This window comes from Mobula birostris, chromosome 13, assembly GCF_030028105.1.
Source record: "Mobula birostris isolate sMobBir1 chromosome 13, sMobBir1.hap1, whole genome shotgun sequence".
Taxonomy (NCBI): Eukaryota; Metazoa; Chordata; class Chondrichthyes; order Myliobatiformes; family Myliobatidae; genus Mobula; species Mobula birostris.
In genome coordinates, this window is record NC_092382.1 from 92,768,133 (window position 1) to 92,785,945 (window position 17,813).

At 47.3% G+C, this 17,813-nt stretch overlaps 1 protein-coding gene and 3 non-coding genes across 4 annotated transcripts in view; 3 read left to right on the forward strand and 1 right to left on the reverse strand.

Moving 5' to 3' along the window:
• The window catches only part of LOC140208050 (NACHT, LRR and PYD domains-containing protein 6-like), a 67,521-nt gene extending 55,308 nt beyond the window's left edge, over nt 1-12,213 (reverse strand). The window contains exons 1-2 of the mRNA XM_072276577.1: nt 12,165-12,213; nt 11,348-11,505 (exon numbers count right to left, since the gene is read on the reverse strand). Coding sequence (XP_072132678.1) covers nt 11,348-11,505; nt 12,165-12,213 — 207 coding nt within the window. The remainder of the gene's footprint in view (nt 1-11,347; nt 11,506-12,164) is intronic.
• Nucleotides 3,191-3,280, forward strand: trnap-cgg (transfer RNA proline (anticodon CGG)). Its single transcript is given in 2 exon segments — nt 3,191-3,226; nt 3,245-3,280. It is a non-coding gene; the product is annotated as a tRNA-Pro (tRNA).
• trnas-uga (transfer RNA serine (anticodon UGA)) lies at nt 9,414-9,496 on the forward strand. The gene has a single exon. It is a non-coding gene; the product is annotated as a tRNA-Ser (tRNA).
• A 5,517-nt stretch (nt 12,214-17,730) lies between the features above and the next one.
• Nucleotides 17,731-17,813, forward strand: trnas-uga (transfer RNA serine (anticodon UGA)). Its single transcript has one exon. It is a non-coding gene; the product is annotated as a tRNA-Ser (tRNA).

Sequence of the window (17,813 nt, forward strand, 5' to 3'; positions counted from 1 at the left end):
TGGTCTCAGCCCTTATTGTATGCTATTTATCAAAACCCTCCGCCATTGATAGCACAAATACACACAACACACATCAAAGTTGCTGGTGAACGCAGCAGGCCAGGCAGCATCTCTAGGAAGAGGTGCAGTCGACATTTCAGGCCGAGACCCTTCGTCAGGACTAACTGAAGGAAGAGTGAGTAAGAGATTTGAAAGTGGGAGGGGGAGGGGGAGATCCAAAATGATAGGAGAAGACAGGAGGGGGAGGGATAGAGCCAAGAGCTGGATAGGTGATTAGCAAAAGGGATACGAGAGGATCATGGGACAGGAGGTCCGGGAAGAAAGTCAAGGAGGGGAGGAGGGGAACCAGAGGGTGGGCAAGGGGCATATTCAGAGGGACAGAGGGAGAAAAAGGAGAGTGAGAGAAAGAATGTATGTATAAAAGTAAGTAACAGATGCGGTACGAGGGGGAGGTGGGGCATTAGCGGAAGTTAGAGAAGTCGATGTTCATGCCATCAGGTTGGAGGCTACCCAGACGGAATATAAGGTGTTGTTCCTCCAACCTGAGTGTGGCTTCATCTTTACAGTAGAGGAGGCCGTGGATAGACATGTCAGAATGGGAATGGGATGTGGAATTAAAATGTGTGGCCACTGGGAGATCCTGCTTTCTCTGGCGGACAGAGCGTAGGTGTTCAGCAAAGCGGTCTTTGTCTGTGTCGGATCTCGCCAATATATAGAAGGCCACAGCGGGAGCACCGGACGCAGTATATCACCCCAGCCGACTCACAGGTGAAGTGTCGCCTCACCTGGAAGGACTGCTTGGGGCCCTGAATGGTGGTAAGGGAGGAAGTGTAAGGGCATGTGTAGCACTTGTTCCGCTTACATGGATAAGTGCCAGGAGGGAGATCAGTGGGGAGGGATGGGGGGGACGAATGGACAAGGGAGTCGCGTAGGGAGCGATCCCTGTGGAAAGCGGGGGGGGGGGGGGAAGATGTGCTTAGTGGTGGGATCCCGTTGGAGGTGGCGGAAGTTACGGAGAATAATATGTTGGACCCGGAGGCTGGTGGGGTGGTAGGTGAGGATCAGGGGAACCCTATTCCTAGTGGGGTGGCGGAAGGATAGTGTGAGAGCAGATGTACATGAAATGGGGGAGATGCGTTTAACAGCAGAGTTGATAGTGGAGGTAGGGAAGCCCCTCTCTTTAAAAAAGGAGGACATCTCCCTCGTCCTAGAATGAAAAGCCTCATCCTGAGAGCGGAGGAATTGCGAGAAGGGGATGGCGTTTTTGCAAGAGACAGGGTGAGAACAGGAATAGTCCAGATATCTGTGAGAGTCAGTAGACTTATAGTAGACATCAGTGGATAAGCTGTCTCCAGAGACAGGGATAGAAAGATCTAGAAAGGGGAGAGAAGTGTCGGAAATGGACCAGGTAAACTTGAGGGCAGGGAGGCAAAGTTAATAAAGTCAACGAGCTCTGAATGCGTGCAGGAAGCAGCACCAATGCAGTCGTCGATGTAGCGAAGGAAAAGTGGGGGACAGATACCAGAATAGGCACGGAACATAGATTGTTCCACAAAACCAACAAAAAGGCAGGCATAGCTAGGACCCATACGGGTGCCCATAGCTACACCTTTAGTTTGGAGGAAGTGGGAGGAGCCAAAGGAGAAATTATTAAGAGTAAGGACTAATTCCGCTAGACGGAGCAGAGTGGTGGTAGAGGGGAACTGATTAGGTCTGGAATCCAAAAAGAAGCGTAGTGCTTTGAGACCTTCCTGATGGGGGATGGAAGTATATAGGGACTGGACATCCATGGTGAAAATAAAGCGCTGGGGGCCAGGGAACTTAAAATCATCGAAAAGTTTAAGAGCGTGAGAAGGGTCACGAACATAGGTAGGAAGGGATTGAACAAGGGGGGAATAAAACAGTGTCGAGGTATGCAGAAACGAGTTCGGTGGGGGAGGAGCAAGCTGAGACAATAGGTCGGCCAGGACAGGCAGGTTTGTGGATCTTGGGTAGGATGTAGAAACGGGAATTGCGAGGTGTGGGTACTATAAGGTTGGTAGCAGTGGATGGGAGATCCGCTGAGCGGATAAAGTCGGTGATGGTGTGGGAGGCAATGGCCTGGTGCTCCGTACTGGGGTCACGATCGAGGGGTAAATAAGAGTAGGTATCCACGAGTTGTCGCTGTGCCTTGGCAAGGTAGAGGTCAGTACGCCAGACTACAACAGCACTCCCCTTATCGGCGGGTTTAATAATAAGGTTAGGATTAGTGCAGAGAGAGTGGAGAGCAGAGCGTTCCGAAGGAGTGAGGTTGGAATGGGGACAAGGTGCGGTGAAGACGAAACGGTTGATGTCCCGTCGGCAGTTAGCGATAAAGAGATCCAGAGCAGGCAGAAGACCAGAGCGGGGTGTCCATGAAGAAGAGGAGGGTTGAAGACGGGAGAAGGGGTCATCGCTGGGGGTGGAAGAGTCCTTGGCGAAGAAGTAGGCCTGGAGACGGAGACGGCCGAAGAAGAGTTTCGCATCCTAGAGATGCTGCCTGGCCTGCTGCGTTCACCAGCAACTTTGATGTGTGTTGCTTGAATTTCCAGTATCTGCAGAATTCCTGTTGTTTGTATCTATACACACAGGTTGATTCATTAATTCATTCCAATTACCCAACTCCCACCAGCCACCGGGGCAGAGAATTCCTGAGATTTATATTCCTGTGCAATGGGAAGTTCCGATTTAAGTAAGTGTCCCTTGTTTGAAATTGTCCAATTGGCAAACGCATTCTAAAATAAGGAATCAGGGTCCTTTACTATTTTCTACCTTCTAATCTTAAAACGAATACGGGCCTGACATATTTCTAAAGAAAGACGTGACATAATGTCAGAGAATGTTGAATCTTTGTGGGTGGATTAAGGAACTGCAAGGGTTTAAAAAAACCTTATGGGAATCATATATAGGCCTCCGAACAGTAGCCAAGACGTGGGATTGAGATTCCATGTGTCGGTATCGCAATGGAATAAAGGGAATTGCAGAGGCGGTAGAGAGGAACTTGCCAGGGTGGATTGGAGGAGGATACTAGCGGCGATGAAACCCGATGGACTGAATGATCTAATTCTGCTCTTCTCTCCTATGATCTTATGGCATCGACCTCTCCTCTCAGCTATGAAAATTGCTTTGGTCTTCCAACTTTCAATGGCTTCAGAATTCAATCCACATATGTGGCTCGTTGGTCTAGTGGTATGATTCTCGCTTCGGGTGAAAAAAGAGCTGTATATGCGAGAGGTCTCGGGTTCAAATCCCGGACGAGCCCCGTTATTGGATATTATCATCGATTTGTTTCTCGATTTTTACATCGAAGCAGGGAGTCATTCGTTGTATCAAGAAAGAACAGAAAATGATTTGGAAGTAGATTTCAATGCAGATAAGTGTGAAGTTGCGCATGTCAAACCACCGGAGTAGTTATATATGAAAGGTAGAGCGCTAGGGAGTGCGATTCAACAGCGGGACCGAGTAGTACAAGTGCATAGCTCGCTGAAGCCGTGTCATATGCAGAGATAGGCTATGGAAAAGGAATTCAGTGCGCTGGCCTTCAGTGGTCTGCGCTTTGAGTGTAGGAGTTGGGAGATTGTGTAGCTGTTACACTCTATTACTGTATGGGGAAATGCGTGTAAAATGTAAAGACAGTAAGACTATGGAAAATTCGGGGTCTGCCTGCCCATGAGCTCTGTAAGCATTGATGTGGCCGAACAAGAAATCGGCAGGCGAACTTGCAGACTGGGAGACCGTTATGCTGAACACCTACACTCTGTCCGCCAGAGAAAGCAGGATCTCCCAGTGGCCACAAATTTTAATTCCACTTCCCATTCCCATTTTGATATGTCAATCCACGGCATCCTCTACTGTCAAGATGAAGCCACACTCAGTTTGGAGGAACAGCACCTTATATTCTGTCTGGGTAACCTCCAACCTGATGGCATGAACATTGACTTCTCAAACTTTCGCTAATGCCCCACCTCCCCCTCATACCCCATGCCTTATTTATTTATCTACCTATCTATTTATTATTCCCCGCCTTCTTTTTTACCTCTCTCTTTTTTCTCTCTCTGTCCCTCTCACAATCACTCCTTGCCTGCTCTCCATCTTCCTCTGGGCTGCCCTTCCCCGTTCTTTCTCCCTAGGCCTCCCGTCCCATGATTCTCTCCCTTCTCCAGCTCTGTATCCCTTTTTCCAATCAACATTCCAGCTCTTAGCTCCATCCCTCCCCCTCCCGTCTTCTCCTATCATTTCGGGTCGCCCCATCCCCCTCTCAAATCTCTTACTATCTCTTCTTTCAGTTAGTCCTAACGAAGGGTCTTGGCCCGAAACATCGACTGTACTTCTTCCTATAGATGCTGCCTGGCCTACTGCGTTCCACCAACATTTTGTGTGTGTTGCTTGAATTTCCAGCAACTGCAGACTTTCTCGTGTTAACCTTGTAGTCAATATCAGTAAGACCAGGAGAAGAACTACCAATCCTTACCGAGGGTTCCGTACGGTGAACATACTCAGCGTCTTGGGCGTCAACATCTCAGGAGATCCATTCTGAGCCCAACATATTGATGTAGTCACGATGCAGGCGCGCTGTGTGTTCACTGAAGAGATATAGAAACATAGAGAAACAGAAACATAGAAAGCCTACAGCACAATACAGGCCCTTCGGTCCACAAAGCTGTGCCAGACATGTCCCTACCTTAGAAATTACTTAGTGTTACCCATGGCCCTCTTTTTTTCTGAGCTCGATGTACCTATCCAGGAGTCTTCTAAAAGACCCTATCGTATCCACCTCCACCACTGTCGCCGGCACCTCATTCCATGCACTCACCACTCTCTACGTAAAGAACTTACCCCTGACATCTCCTCTGTACCTACTTCCAAGCACCCTAAAACTGTGCCCTCTCTTGTTAGCCATTTCAGCCCTGAGAAAAAGTCTCTGACTATCCACACGATCAATGCCTCTCATCATCTTATACACCTCTATTAGGTCACCGTCGCTCCAAGGAGAAAAGACCGAGTTCTCTGAACCTATTCTCATAAGGCATGCTCTGAAATCCAGGCAACATCCTTGTAATTCTCCTCTGCACCCTTTCTATGGTTTCCACATCCTTCCTGTGTGAGGCGACCAGAACTGAGCACAGTACTCCAAGTGGGGTCTATATAGCTGAAACATTACCTCTCGGCTCCTAAACTCAATCCCACGATTGATGAAGCCCAATGCACCGCATGCCTTTTTAACCAGAGTCCCTGCGTAGCAGCTTTGAGTATCCTATGGAATCGGGCCCCAAGATCCCTCTGATCCTCCACACTGCCAAGAGTCTTACCATTAATGCTACATTCTGCCATCATATATGAGCTACCAAAATGAACCACTTCACACTTATCTGGGTTGAACTCCATCTGCCGTATAGACTGCTGTGATAAAAAAAATCTTGTGAATGTGTATGGACGTACGTGGAGAGCATTGTGAGTAGTTGCATCACAGCCTGGGATAGAATCTAGGGAGAGCTGTAGGCTCAGCTTGTCCTGTCCCGGGCACACGCCTCGCCACCGTTCAGGACATGTTCAAAATACGGTGCCAAAAGAAGGCTGCAGACATCATTCAGAACGTACCATCAGGCTTGGGGGGGGGGGGGGGTGCAGAACGTACCATCAGGCTTAGGGTGTGGGGTGGTTGGGTGTACAGGAGACTGAAAATGGACACTCAGGTTTTCAGTGAGAGCTTCTTCCCATCTGCTTGGACATTTCTCAAACATGAACGCTCCCTGACGATTCCCTTTTTCAAAATCTAGTTATTGCATTTCACTGTCATTTACAGTGACAGATAGAAAAGAAATCAAATCTTTAGAAAGAGATAACATAGTATCCGAAGATGGGAGTTATAAACAGGCCTCTAGCAGCAGAACCTGATGGGAGTTATAGTCAAGTCTTCGAACAGTCGAGTACAAGTGGCAACGGGAGATACGCAAGTCATGTAAGAGTGACAATATTATGACGAGCACCGTAGGATTTCAATATGCAAGTAGCTTGGGAAAATCAGACTGCTGCTGGATCCCAACTGAAGGAATTTGCACAATTTCTGCTCGGTGACTTTTCGGAACACGTTATGGTTGAGCTCATTAGGGGAAAAAACAATTCTGGATTGTGCGTTGTGCTCTGATTTGACGAGAAGTGTGAGATGCCGAAATGCTAAAGAGGCAGTGATTAGAATCGGATCGAATTCACCCGGCAGTTTGAGAGCGAGAAGCTAAAAGCTGTCGTCTCAGTATTACATGCACAAATGGATCTGTAGAGGCACAAGGGAGGAGCTGGCAAAGGTGATAGATAAGATAGAATTCACCCTGCAGTTGGAGAACTGGGAGCTAAAGTCAGGTGTGTCCGTATCATAGTGGAGTAAATGGAATTACAAGGGCCTGAGAGAGGAGGTGGCCAAAATTGGAAGAGGGCAGTAGCAGGAATGATGGCAGATCAACAATGGCTGGTGTTTCTGGGAGCAAAGAAGAATTACTGTAAAGGGAGGATGAGGCAACCGTGGTTGATAATGACAATCAAAGGTACCAAAAGAGCCAAAGTGAGGATAGAGAATAAAGTAAGAATCAGCGGGAAGCTGGAGGAGTGGGACGCTTTCTAAAACCAAAAGAAGGCACCGAAAAAGTCATTGCGAAATGTGAAGGTAAGAAGGGTGATAGAGAGACGAAAATGCCATGCGTTTTTTTTTTCAGACATGTAAAACGTAAAAGAGAGGCGAGAGTGCATATCAGACAACTGGACATATACAGTGGGGAGCCAGTAATGGGGGACAAAGAAAACATGAGCAGGCTGAATGATTATTTTGCGTCTGTCTGCTCTGTTGATTATACCAGCAGTACGGCAACGATTAAAATGTATCAGAGGGCATAACTGAAGGTAGGTGTTATGACTAAGGACAAGCCGCTTGAGAAGATAAAAGGTTCCGAAAATAGATGTCACCTGGAGCAGATGGACTACACCCCGGGGGTTCTGACATTGGCAGCTGAGGATATCCTGGAGGCATTTGTAGTACTCCTTCCTCTATCACTAGACTCTGAAATAGTTCCAGAAGAGGGAAAATTACAAATGTCACTCCACACTTCAAGAAGAGAGGAAGGCAGAAGTAGGAAATTATAGGCCGGTTAGTCTGACCTCAATAGTTAGCAAGTTGCTATAGTCCATTATTATCGATCTGGCTTCTGGAAACTTGAGGGACGCGATAAAATAGGCCGATAAAGCATGGTTTCCTTAACAGAAATTCTTTCATTTCAAATTCGTTGGAATTTTTTGCGGAAGGAACAGGTACGATAGAAAATGGAGAGTCACTGAAGATTGTTTACTTATATTTTCAGGAGGCCATTGACGATGTGCCGCACAGGGGGTTGTTAAATGTTACTACACGAAAGATACTAGCATGGGAAGAAAGCGGGCATTTTCTGGTTGGCTGCCCATGACCAGCTGTGTTCCACAGAGTTCGGCGTTGGAACTGTTTCTTTCAAGTTATGTGCGCAAGGTGTGTATGACGGAATTGACGGATTTGTGGCCAAGTATATGGAGGATAAGAAGATAGGTGTAGGGTCAGGTAGCGTTGAGGAAGCGGAGATTCTGCAGAAGGATTTGAGCAGTTAAGGAAATTGGGTAAATAGTTGTGAAATGGAGTATCGTGTAGGGAATTTAATGGTCATCCGTCTTGGAAGAAGGGATAAAGGTGTCTATAAACGGGGAAAATTTTCAGAAATCAGAGGTGCAAAGGGACCTTGTGTAGTATTCCCTAATGGTTTTCTTGTAGGTTTAGTCGGTGGTAAGGAAGGTAAATGCAATATTAGCATTCATTTCAAAAGGTCTAGAATCCAAAAGCAATGACAGAATGCTGACGAACATAAAGCATTGGTCAGACCGCACTTGCAGGGTCTAGAGGAGGTTCACAAGAGTGATGCCGGGAACGGATGAGTTAATCTATGAGGGGCGTTTGATACCTGTGTCTGTGCGCCCGGCAGGGCCATCTCATTGAAACCTAACGAATATTGAATGGCCTAGTTGGTGTGGAAGTGCGGAGGATGTTTCCTATAGTGGGGGAACCTAGGAGTAGAGAGCACGGCCTCAATGACCGTTTAGAGCAGGGATGTGGTGGAATATCTTTAGCTAGAAGGTGTTGTCTGTAGCATTCTTCGAGTCAAGTCAAGTCACGTCACTTTTTATTGTCATTTCGACCATAACTGCTGGTACAGTACACAGTAAAAACGAGACAACGTTTTTGAGGACCATGGTGCTACATAATCAATACAAAAACTACACTGAACTACATAAAACAACACAAAAACTACACTAGACTACAGACCTACCCAGGACTACATAAAGTGCACAAAACAGTGCAGGCATTACAATAAATAATAAACAAGACAATATGCACAGTAGAGGGCAGTAGGTTGGTGTCAGTCCAGGCTCTGGGTATTGAGGAGTCTGATGGCTTCGGGGAAGAAACTGTTGCATAGTCTGGCCGTGAGACCCCGAATGCTTCGTGCCTTTTGCCAGATAGCAGGAGGGAGAAGAGTTTGTATAAGGGCTGCGTGGGGTCCTTCATAATGCTGTTTGCATTACGGATGCATCGTGTGGTGTAAATGTCTGTAATGGCTGGAAGAGAGACCCCGATGATCTTCTCAGCTGACCTCACTATCCGCTGCAGGGTCTTGCGATCTGAGATGGTGCAATTTCCGAGGCAGGCAGTGATGCAGCTGCTCAGGATGCTGTCAATAAAACCTCTGTAGAATGTGGTGAGGATGGGGGGTGGGAGATGGGTTTTTCTCAGCATACGCAGAAAGTAGAGACGCTGTTAGGCTTTCTTCGCTATGGAGTTGGTGTTGAGGGACCAGGTGAGATTCTCCGCCAGGTGTACACCAAGTAATCTGGTGCTCTTAACGATCTCTACAGAGGAGTCATCGATGTTCAGCGGAGAGTGGTCACAAGCGGCCATGGAGGCCAAGTAATTGGGTGTATTTCAAGCAAAGATGAAAATGGCTTGAGTAGTAGAGACGTCAATATCTACTGCGAAAAAAAAGACAGTAGAATGGGGTTGAGGGGTAATTAAATCGGCTATGGTACAATGTCCGTGACATTGATACAGACGCCAATGTGAACCCTCCGATCACACGTTCTGACCTAACGGTGTAGAAACAAATCCAAAAGTAGTCCAATCATACTTCTGTATCGGAAAGATGATCCCAGTTTTGTAACTGAAAACAGCTTGATATTCAGCCAACACACACAAAATGCTGGCGGGCCGCAACAGGCCAGGCAGCATCTATAGGAAGAAGTACAGTCGACGTTTCGGGCTGAAACCCTTCGTCAGGGTATTCAGCCCTCTCTTCAAGTGTAGTGTCCGGTCGGAGTTCAGTTTTGGCAGAGCTGCGATGGCCGAGTGGTTAAGGCGTTGGACTTGAAATCCAATGGGAGATTTCCCGCGCAGGTTCGAACCCTGCTCGCAGCGCTCTTAGTACAAGCGTGGGGAATTTGAACTCTATGTATTCAACCTATTGAGTTGGTTGATAACATTTTTTCCGTATTAAAAATCATATAAACGATGCATTTCTACAGATTATGTGGATTTCATTTCTATTCCTACTGATCAAGTGCTTTGAGAAATTCAAACTCTCTCCAGATTGGAGCTTTACTCTCTCGTTAATCTAAATGAATCAAACACTCTGAACGGATCCTTCAGCGTCAACGGCTAGAAGTGGACTCCATACTTTGACTCTACGACAGACATGTGGGCGTATTCTGAACGTCCGTCTCTAACCTCAACCAATTCCTGCGTTACTGCCGTTCTAACAGAGTCTACGCAACAACATTTGCGGCTATCTTAAAGGTTTCCTTTGTTAGAGAGAGGCTTCCTCTGATGAAATCTCCGGTATATCTGCAGATCTGTTGCAAATCCCTGCTATCAGGCGATAGACGCGACCAGATGTCATTGACTCGAGATGCCCCGATCCCTGAGATTAGACGTTGTACAGTTTCTCCCGGAAATTCAGCCTGCCGCTGTGTAATCTGTAATCGGGTTTTTGCAATTTAAATTGTCATTCTGAATACACATCAACCGGGGAGGCCAGCTCCATGGGTTTAAAGACTTGCTGAATTTGAAAATTTAGAAACGTTCCTTCCTGTCTGGGGGACAGATCGTTACATTTCGGTCGCCCATTATGCTTCACAATCCCTCCCTGATTTCCTTAATGTTTCAGAAATGCACTCACTAAGGGAGAAGGTGGCGGCGCGACGGCAGCGCGCGCGGCCTCTCCGGTGATGAATTTCTGTTATCTGTCAAGTAGGGGACTGTGCACAGTCCTGATTTGATAGAGACAGACATGAGTGCATAGCGGAACATCTGGAAAACTTCTGAAATGTCTGCTTTGCTACCGCTGCTACTGTGCGGTAACTGGAATCTCTGGAGCTGTAGGCCTCGAAATCCTCGGCTTTGAGTGTTTCAGCGGCCAGGGAGAGGCCGAAGGCGCACGGCAGAGGATGGCGCTCGGGAGGCTGTATCGGAGGCTCGAAGTTTCGGACGGATGGGGTCGGCTGGTTCCAAGGTATCAGCAAGTTGACGGTGCCTGGATGTTTATGGCAGGGAGTGTCTCCTTTTGCCGCCGCTATCGGGGACTCGGGAGTCGTTCGACTCGGGGACTTTGAGACTATTTTTTTATATACTGTGCCTATGGACTGTTCTTCGTCAAATATAGTATTGTTTTGCAGTGCTGTAGCTGTATGTTATAATTATGTGGCTTTGTCCGTGTTAGTCTTTATACTGTCTTGTTTTCTGTGATATCACGCCGGAGAAACATTGTATCATTTCTTAATGCATGTATGCATTTCTAAATGATAAATAAAAGAGGACTGAGTGTTCTCATAATCTAATATCCTATTTAAATTAGCTGTCTTGTAACATCCACAACCCTGAGTCGTGGGGTAGTCTATTGTATTAGGAACGCGCGGGCAGATACTCCTGTTTAACTCAGTTTTAAACGATAATCCTTATTCTGCAGCTAATTTTCCTGGACTACACGTCTCAGACGTGGCCTTAGATCGACTGCAATTTCCATATTCTACATTGAACAATTTTAATTTCAGTCGTTCAAATAGCGCACCTACACTTTGCGCGGGCAGGTGTGTGCGCGTACGCGACGTGCCCGCATTCCAGAGCGACGCACAAGTATAAATGCTCACAATGCGCGTAGGCCACTTGCGTAGGTTACGGCGTCGAGTTGACGCACAATATAAACCAGCCAAGTCAGTGCAATTGTTCTGGGCTTCTCCAGTGCTGCGGTACAAATAATCAGAATAAAATTACCGTCATCGGTCTCCGCACCAGCCTCACCCTCAGAAACCTGCATCCAGGGAATCGTTGTTCGCAGGCGCCATCTTGACTGGAGCGCCTTGCCCAGTCTGAGTTCCACTCAATGGCTGGATTTTGATTTGCTAAGTTCTCGTCCCGTGTCCAGCAGAATGCTGAAACCAGTAAGGTGTTCGTCAATAATTCCTGCTCATTTGGCGGGGGACAGTTCGATAAGCTGTGGAGTTGATAACTATCCGATATTTCCGCCAGTCCAATGATGGCCGCATTTCTAGATGTGAATAAACACGAGATGCTGAAGCTCCCGAAGCGGAGTTTCGACCAAAAAATATCAACAATATCTCCCCTCGCCCCCCCCACCCCCCGAAGTGGCGGCGCCACAGATTTTTTTCCTGTTGGTGCTACAGTGGGGCAGAATTATTCAGTGATGGTGTTAAGGGATGTACCCTATGGTAATATGCATTCGCAAGGCCAGACGCGTGGCGTTCAAAAGTCAGTTTCAAAAATTATGTGCGTACTATAAATGCCGCTGTTGAGCAATTGATAGATCTAACATGGAAGTGAACTGTGCCCGTATCAACAGCATCGGAGACAACCAGGGCTACACAGAGCATAAACAAACAAACCAACAGAGCAGCCGACCCACAGCGCACAACGTGAATCACACACCAATCCCGCAATCAGCGTCAAATGCGTGCTTTTAACTGAAAAACTCCTTTGCTGATTACAAAACTGTTGTGAAGGGCACTTTTTCCATGCTGACCGGGGGGTCCTTCCTCAGGCTGCTGGCCAACATCGCTAACAGTATTCCCACGAGCACTAGGAGCAGCTTCATCCGCGTTCTCTTCCGAATCCCGCTCCATTTCTTGTTCCTCGACTTCGCCCTCATACTCCTTCGATGAACTGCTGTCGTCCTCATCCCCACTTACTTCTTTCTGCATGTCACTTTCAATTAAGAGAGGCTCAGGCTGAGACACCACTGATTCCTCTGGATTAGGTCGTTTTCTCACTAAAAGTCGATCTGTTTTTCACGCCGGCCAAAATAATGCACGTGCCAGCCCCACGCAAGCTTGTAAACGCACAATGTGTGTGTGGGGGGCATCCGTTAGTCTCGCGAGACGATGGATCTGCGCCTGGATCCTGCACAATGTATGTCTACAATCAATCTCTCGCGTGAGTGAGTGTGAGTGACATCACCACCTTAAGTGATCTTAGATTAATTTAATTGATTAGATTAGATTAAATTGTGAGGACACACGGTCCCCTTTTATTGTCATTTACTAATGCATGCATTATGATATAATATTCCTCCGGTGTGATATCACAGAAACACAGGACAGACCAAGACTGAAAAACTAACAAAAAAAAAACACATAATTATAACATAGTTACGGCAATGCAACAATATCATAACTGATCTGAGGATAGCAACGGTAAAACATTGCCAAGGAAAGAATAAGCAGAAGTGTAGAGTGGATCTGACCTTAAACCAGCACAGAGTTAATAACTTCATTGCTGCGTGGGTGCTATGGTAATTAGAGGGGCTGTTTCAGTCGATCAACTGGAGAAACAAGCTGTATTCAAAACTATACAGAGAAAGCAGTTGTAATTTATATGTCAAATTTCATTTAATTTCTTGGTGGTGCTATGGTGGTGTTAGTGTAATTTCTGCTGGTATAGCTGCTATAGCACCAGCAAGCACCACCTCAGCACTGCCACTGCACGCCACCCCCCACAGCCCCCGTAGATTCTAGTGTCTCGCTGAGTTTCTCCTACACTGGCATACTTGATGGTGATTCAATTGACCTGTATCCAGTGACGGGCCAACGGAGGGATCATACGCTATTGGCGATTACCTCAAATTGAAAGTGAATTTCTAGCCATATACACCTCCACGTGTATCCACAACTGCAGCAGCTGCTGATAAGTAGTAAAATGTCCAAATATTCTTCGAGAAACAGCACAGTTAGAACATAAAAAATACAATTGAGTGCAAAATGATCAAAGCAGTCATCGCATTGCTGAATACTAACGAAAATGATGTTGCCGAATGGTTATAGAATTAAACAGTTCAACCTAACCTCGCTGATGCTGATTCGAATGCAACATTACCCGGCATGCCACGCGGCTCAAGCTTCTGAGGGAATCACTGCAAGGGCACTACTGATAGCGATTGCACCCAGATGCATCTGGTCGGACAACTGGTCAATTATACTGAGGAGGCAGTAATGGAGAGCAAAGAAAACATGGGCAGGCTGAATGATTATTTTGCGTCCGTCGGGTCTGTTGTTTATACAAGCAGTACGGCAACGATTAAAATGTACCAGAGGCCATAACTGAAGGTAGGTGTTATGACTAAGGACAAGCTGCTTGAGAAAATAAAAGGTTCCGAAAATAGATGTCACCTGGAGCAGATGGACTGCACCCCGGGGTTCTGAAATTGGCAGCTGAGGAAATCCTGGAGGAAATTGTAGTACTCCTTCCTTATCACTAGACTCTGGAGTAGTTCCAGAAGAGGGAAAATTGCAATTACTACTCCACGCTGTAAGAAGAGAGGGAGGCAGTAGTAGGAAATTATTGGCCAATTAGTCTGACCTCAATGGTAAGCAAGTTGTTATAGTCATCATTATAGTCATCAAGCTTAGGGGAACTTAGAGGGACACGATAAAATAGGCCGATAAAGCATGGATTCCTTAACAGAAATTCTTTCCTGTCAATTTTGTTGGAATTATCAGGCAGGACAGAAAAAGGAGAACCGGTGTAGGTTGTTGCGTTATAAGGGGGGCGATGGGACCCGACCCAAATGCAAGACACAGACACTAAGATAATAGGAACACAAGAAAGCAAGAAAGCAAGGAAAGTGAGGAAGAAACGACGCTGGACAAGACACAGGTCCTGGACGAGACTAGGATACAGGGCCTGGGATAGGACTAGACTAGGAAAGCGGTACCTGGACGAGGAACTAGGAACTTGGAACCTGGATAAGGGCTCCGAGTCAGAGACTGGACAGGGACCCGGATCCTGGGTCTTCACTCGGTCTAGGACACCGGATCTAGGCGAGGACAGGACGTGGCTATAGGAATGGACGTGGAACTCCTGCACAGGCCGAGGCACGTGGACAGGACGATAACCTGAAGCCTTAACTTGGCCTTGAGAGAACAGGAACGAAGGGGCCTGGCCTTGGCAGCGCTCCGAGCGCCGGGACTGGGACCTGGCCTTGGCAGCGCTCCGAGCGCCGGGACTGGGACCTGGCCTTGGCAGCGCTCCGAGCGCCGGGACTGGGACCTGGCCTTGGCAGCGCTCCGAGCGCCGGGACTGGGACCTGGCCTTGGCAGCGCGCCGAGCGCCGGGACTGGGACCTGGCAGAACTGGACCATGGAACACAGAGCCTGGACCCTTCCTTGGGAACAGGACTTGGGGAGTCAGGACCACTCCTAGAGAGCATTACGTAGTGCCGGGACTCACATACAGAACACTGAGAGACAGATATCCACTCAAGATAGCAGCAAACGGCCAGTCCTACCCAGCGGAGGCGTGGGCACAGAGAGACGGTTCCAAACAACGAAAGACAGTTCCTTATCTAGACACAGCAAGGTACCGGTCTTGCGCCAGTGGTAGAACTTGACAGCGATACAGGCGAGGATGAGGGCGAGGTTGCAGGCGAGTCTTCAGGCAAAGGCAAAGGGTTCAGGAAGAAGGTGAAGGGAAGGGTAGGAAACAGTCCAGCCGATGAAGCTGAACCCAGGAGCTATTTATGTAGCCAGCCCCAAAATGAGAATCAGGTGCCTCAATTAGAGCAACCAACAGAACAAATGAAAACCTGAAAACCTGGAATAAGGGACGATGGACTGGACCTTGAACCGGAATTCGGACTTCACGGACCGGACCATGACAGTTTGCTTAGGAGGCCTTTGACGACGTGCCGCACAGGGGGTTGTTAAGATCACAAGATCACAAGACAAAGGAGCAGAAGTGGGCCGCTCGGCCCATCGAGTCTGCTCCGCCACTCCACCATGAGCTGAACTATTTTTCCATCTAGTTCCAATATCCGGCCTTTCCCCCATATCCTTTGATACCCTGACCAATCAGATACCTATCAATCTCCTCCTTAAACACCCTCAATGATCGCAGCTGTATGTGGCAACGAATTTCGTAAATCCACGACCCTCTGGCTATATATATATTAAAAAAAATCCTCATCTCCGTTTTAAATGGGTATCCTCTAATTCTAAGACTGTGGCCTCTTGTCCTGGACTCACCCACCAAGAGAAACAGCCTTTCCACATCTATTCAGTCCAACCCTTTCAACATTCTAAATGTTTCTATGAGATCCCCTATCATTCTTAAATGTTACTACACGAAAGATACTAGCATGGATCGAAAATTGGTCGACAAGCTGGAGGCTAAAGTGGAAAGAAAGCGGGACTTTTCTGGTTGGGTGCCCGTGACCAGCTGTGTTCCGCAGAGTTCGGCGTTGGAACGGTTTCTTTCGAGTTATGTGCGCAAGGTTTGTATGACGGAATTGACGGATTTGTAGCCAAGTATGTGGACGATAAGAAGATAGACGTAGGGGCAGGTAGCGTTGAGGAAGCGGAGATTCTGCAGAAGGAATTGGACAGTTGAGGAAATTGAGTAAATAGTTTTCAAATGGAGTATCGTGTAGGGAATTTAATGGTCGTGCGTCTTGGAAGAAGGGATAAAGGCGTCTATAAACGGGAAAATTTTTTTAGAAATCAGAGGTGCAAAGGGACCTTGTGTAATATTCCCTAATGGTTTTCTTGTAGGTTTAGTCGGTGGTAAGGAAGGCAAATGCAATATTAGCATTCATTTCAAAAGGTCTAGAATCCAAAAGCAACGACAGAATGCTGACGAACATAAAGCATTGGTCAGACCGCACTTGCAGGGTCCATAGAAGGTTCACGAGAGTGATGCCGGGAACGGATGAGTTAACCTATGAGGGGCGTTTGATAGCTCTTAGTCTGTGCGCCGGGGGGGCATCTCATTGAAACCTAACGAATATTGAATGGCCTAGTTGTAGTGGAAGTGCGGAGGATGTTTCCTATAGTGGGGGAACCTAGGACTAGAGAGCACGGCCTCAGAGTAGAAAGATGACCGTTTAGAGCAGGGATGAGGTGGAATATCTTTAGCTAGAAGGTGTTGTCTGTAGAATTCTTCAAGTCAAGTCAAGTCACTTTTTATTGTCATTTCGACCATAACTGCTGGTACAATACACAGTAAAAACGAGACAACGTTTTTCAGGACCATGGTGCTACGTGACCAATACAATAACTGCACTGAACTACGTAAAACAACACAAAACTACACTAGACTACAGACCTACCCAGGACTGCATAAAGTGCACAAAACAGTGCAGGCATTACAATAAATAATAAACAAGACAATATGCACAGTAGAGGGCAGTAGGTTGGTGTCAGTCCAGGCTCTGGGTATTGAAGAGTCTGATGGCTTCGGGGAAGAAACTGTTACATAGTCTGGCCGTGAGAGCCCGAATGCTTCGTGCCTTTTGCCAGATAGCAGGAGGGAGAAGAGTTTGTATAAGGGCTGCGTGGGGTCCTTCATAATGCTGTTTGCATTACGGATGCATCGTGTGGTGTAAATGTCTGTAATGGCGGGAAGAGAGACCCCGATGATCTTCTCAGCTGACCTCACTATCCGCTGCAGGGTCTTGTGATCTGAGATGGTGCAATTCCTGAACCAGGCAGTGATGCAGCTGCTCAGGATGCTGTCAATACAACCTCTGTAGAATGTGGTGAGGATGGGGGGTGGGAGATGGATTTTTCTCACCCTTCGCAGAAAGTAAAGACGCTGTTGGGCTTTCTTTGCTATGGAGCTGGAGTTGATGGACCAGGAGAGATTCTCCGCCAGGTGTACACCAAGAAATTTGGTGCTCTTAACGATCTCTATGGAGGAGAGAGGTCACAAGCGGCCATGGAGGCCAAGTAATTCGGTGTATTTGAAGCAAAAATGAAAATGTCTTGAGTAGTAGAGACGTCAATGTGTACTGGGGAAAAAAAGACAGTGGAATGGAGTTGAGGGGTAAATAAATCTGCTATGGTACAATGTCCGTAACATTGTACAGACGCCAATGTGAGCCCTCGGAACTCACGTTCTGACCTAACGGTGTAGAAACAAATCCTAAAGTAGTCCAATCATACTTCTGTATCGGAAGGATGATCCCCAGTTTCGTTATTGCAAACAACTGGTATTCAGCCAACACACACAAAATGCTGGTGGAACGCAGCAGGCCAGGCAGCATCTATAGGAAGAAGTATAGTCGACGTTTCGGGCTGAGACCCTTCGTCAGGATATTCAGCCCTCTCTTCAGGTGTAGTGCCCGGTCGGAGCTCAGTCTTGTCGGAGCTGCGATGGCCGAGTGGTTAAGGCGTTGGACTTGAAATCCAATGGGAGATTTCCCGCGCAGGTTCGAACCCTGCTCGCAGCG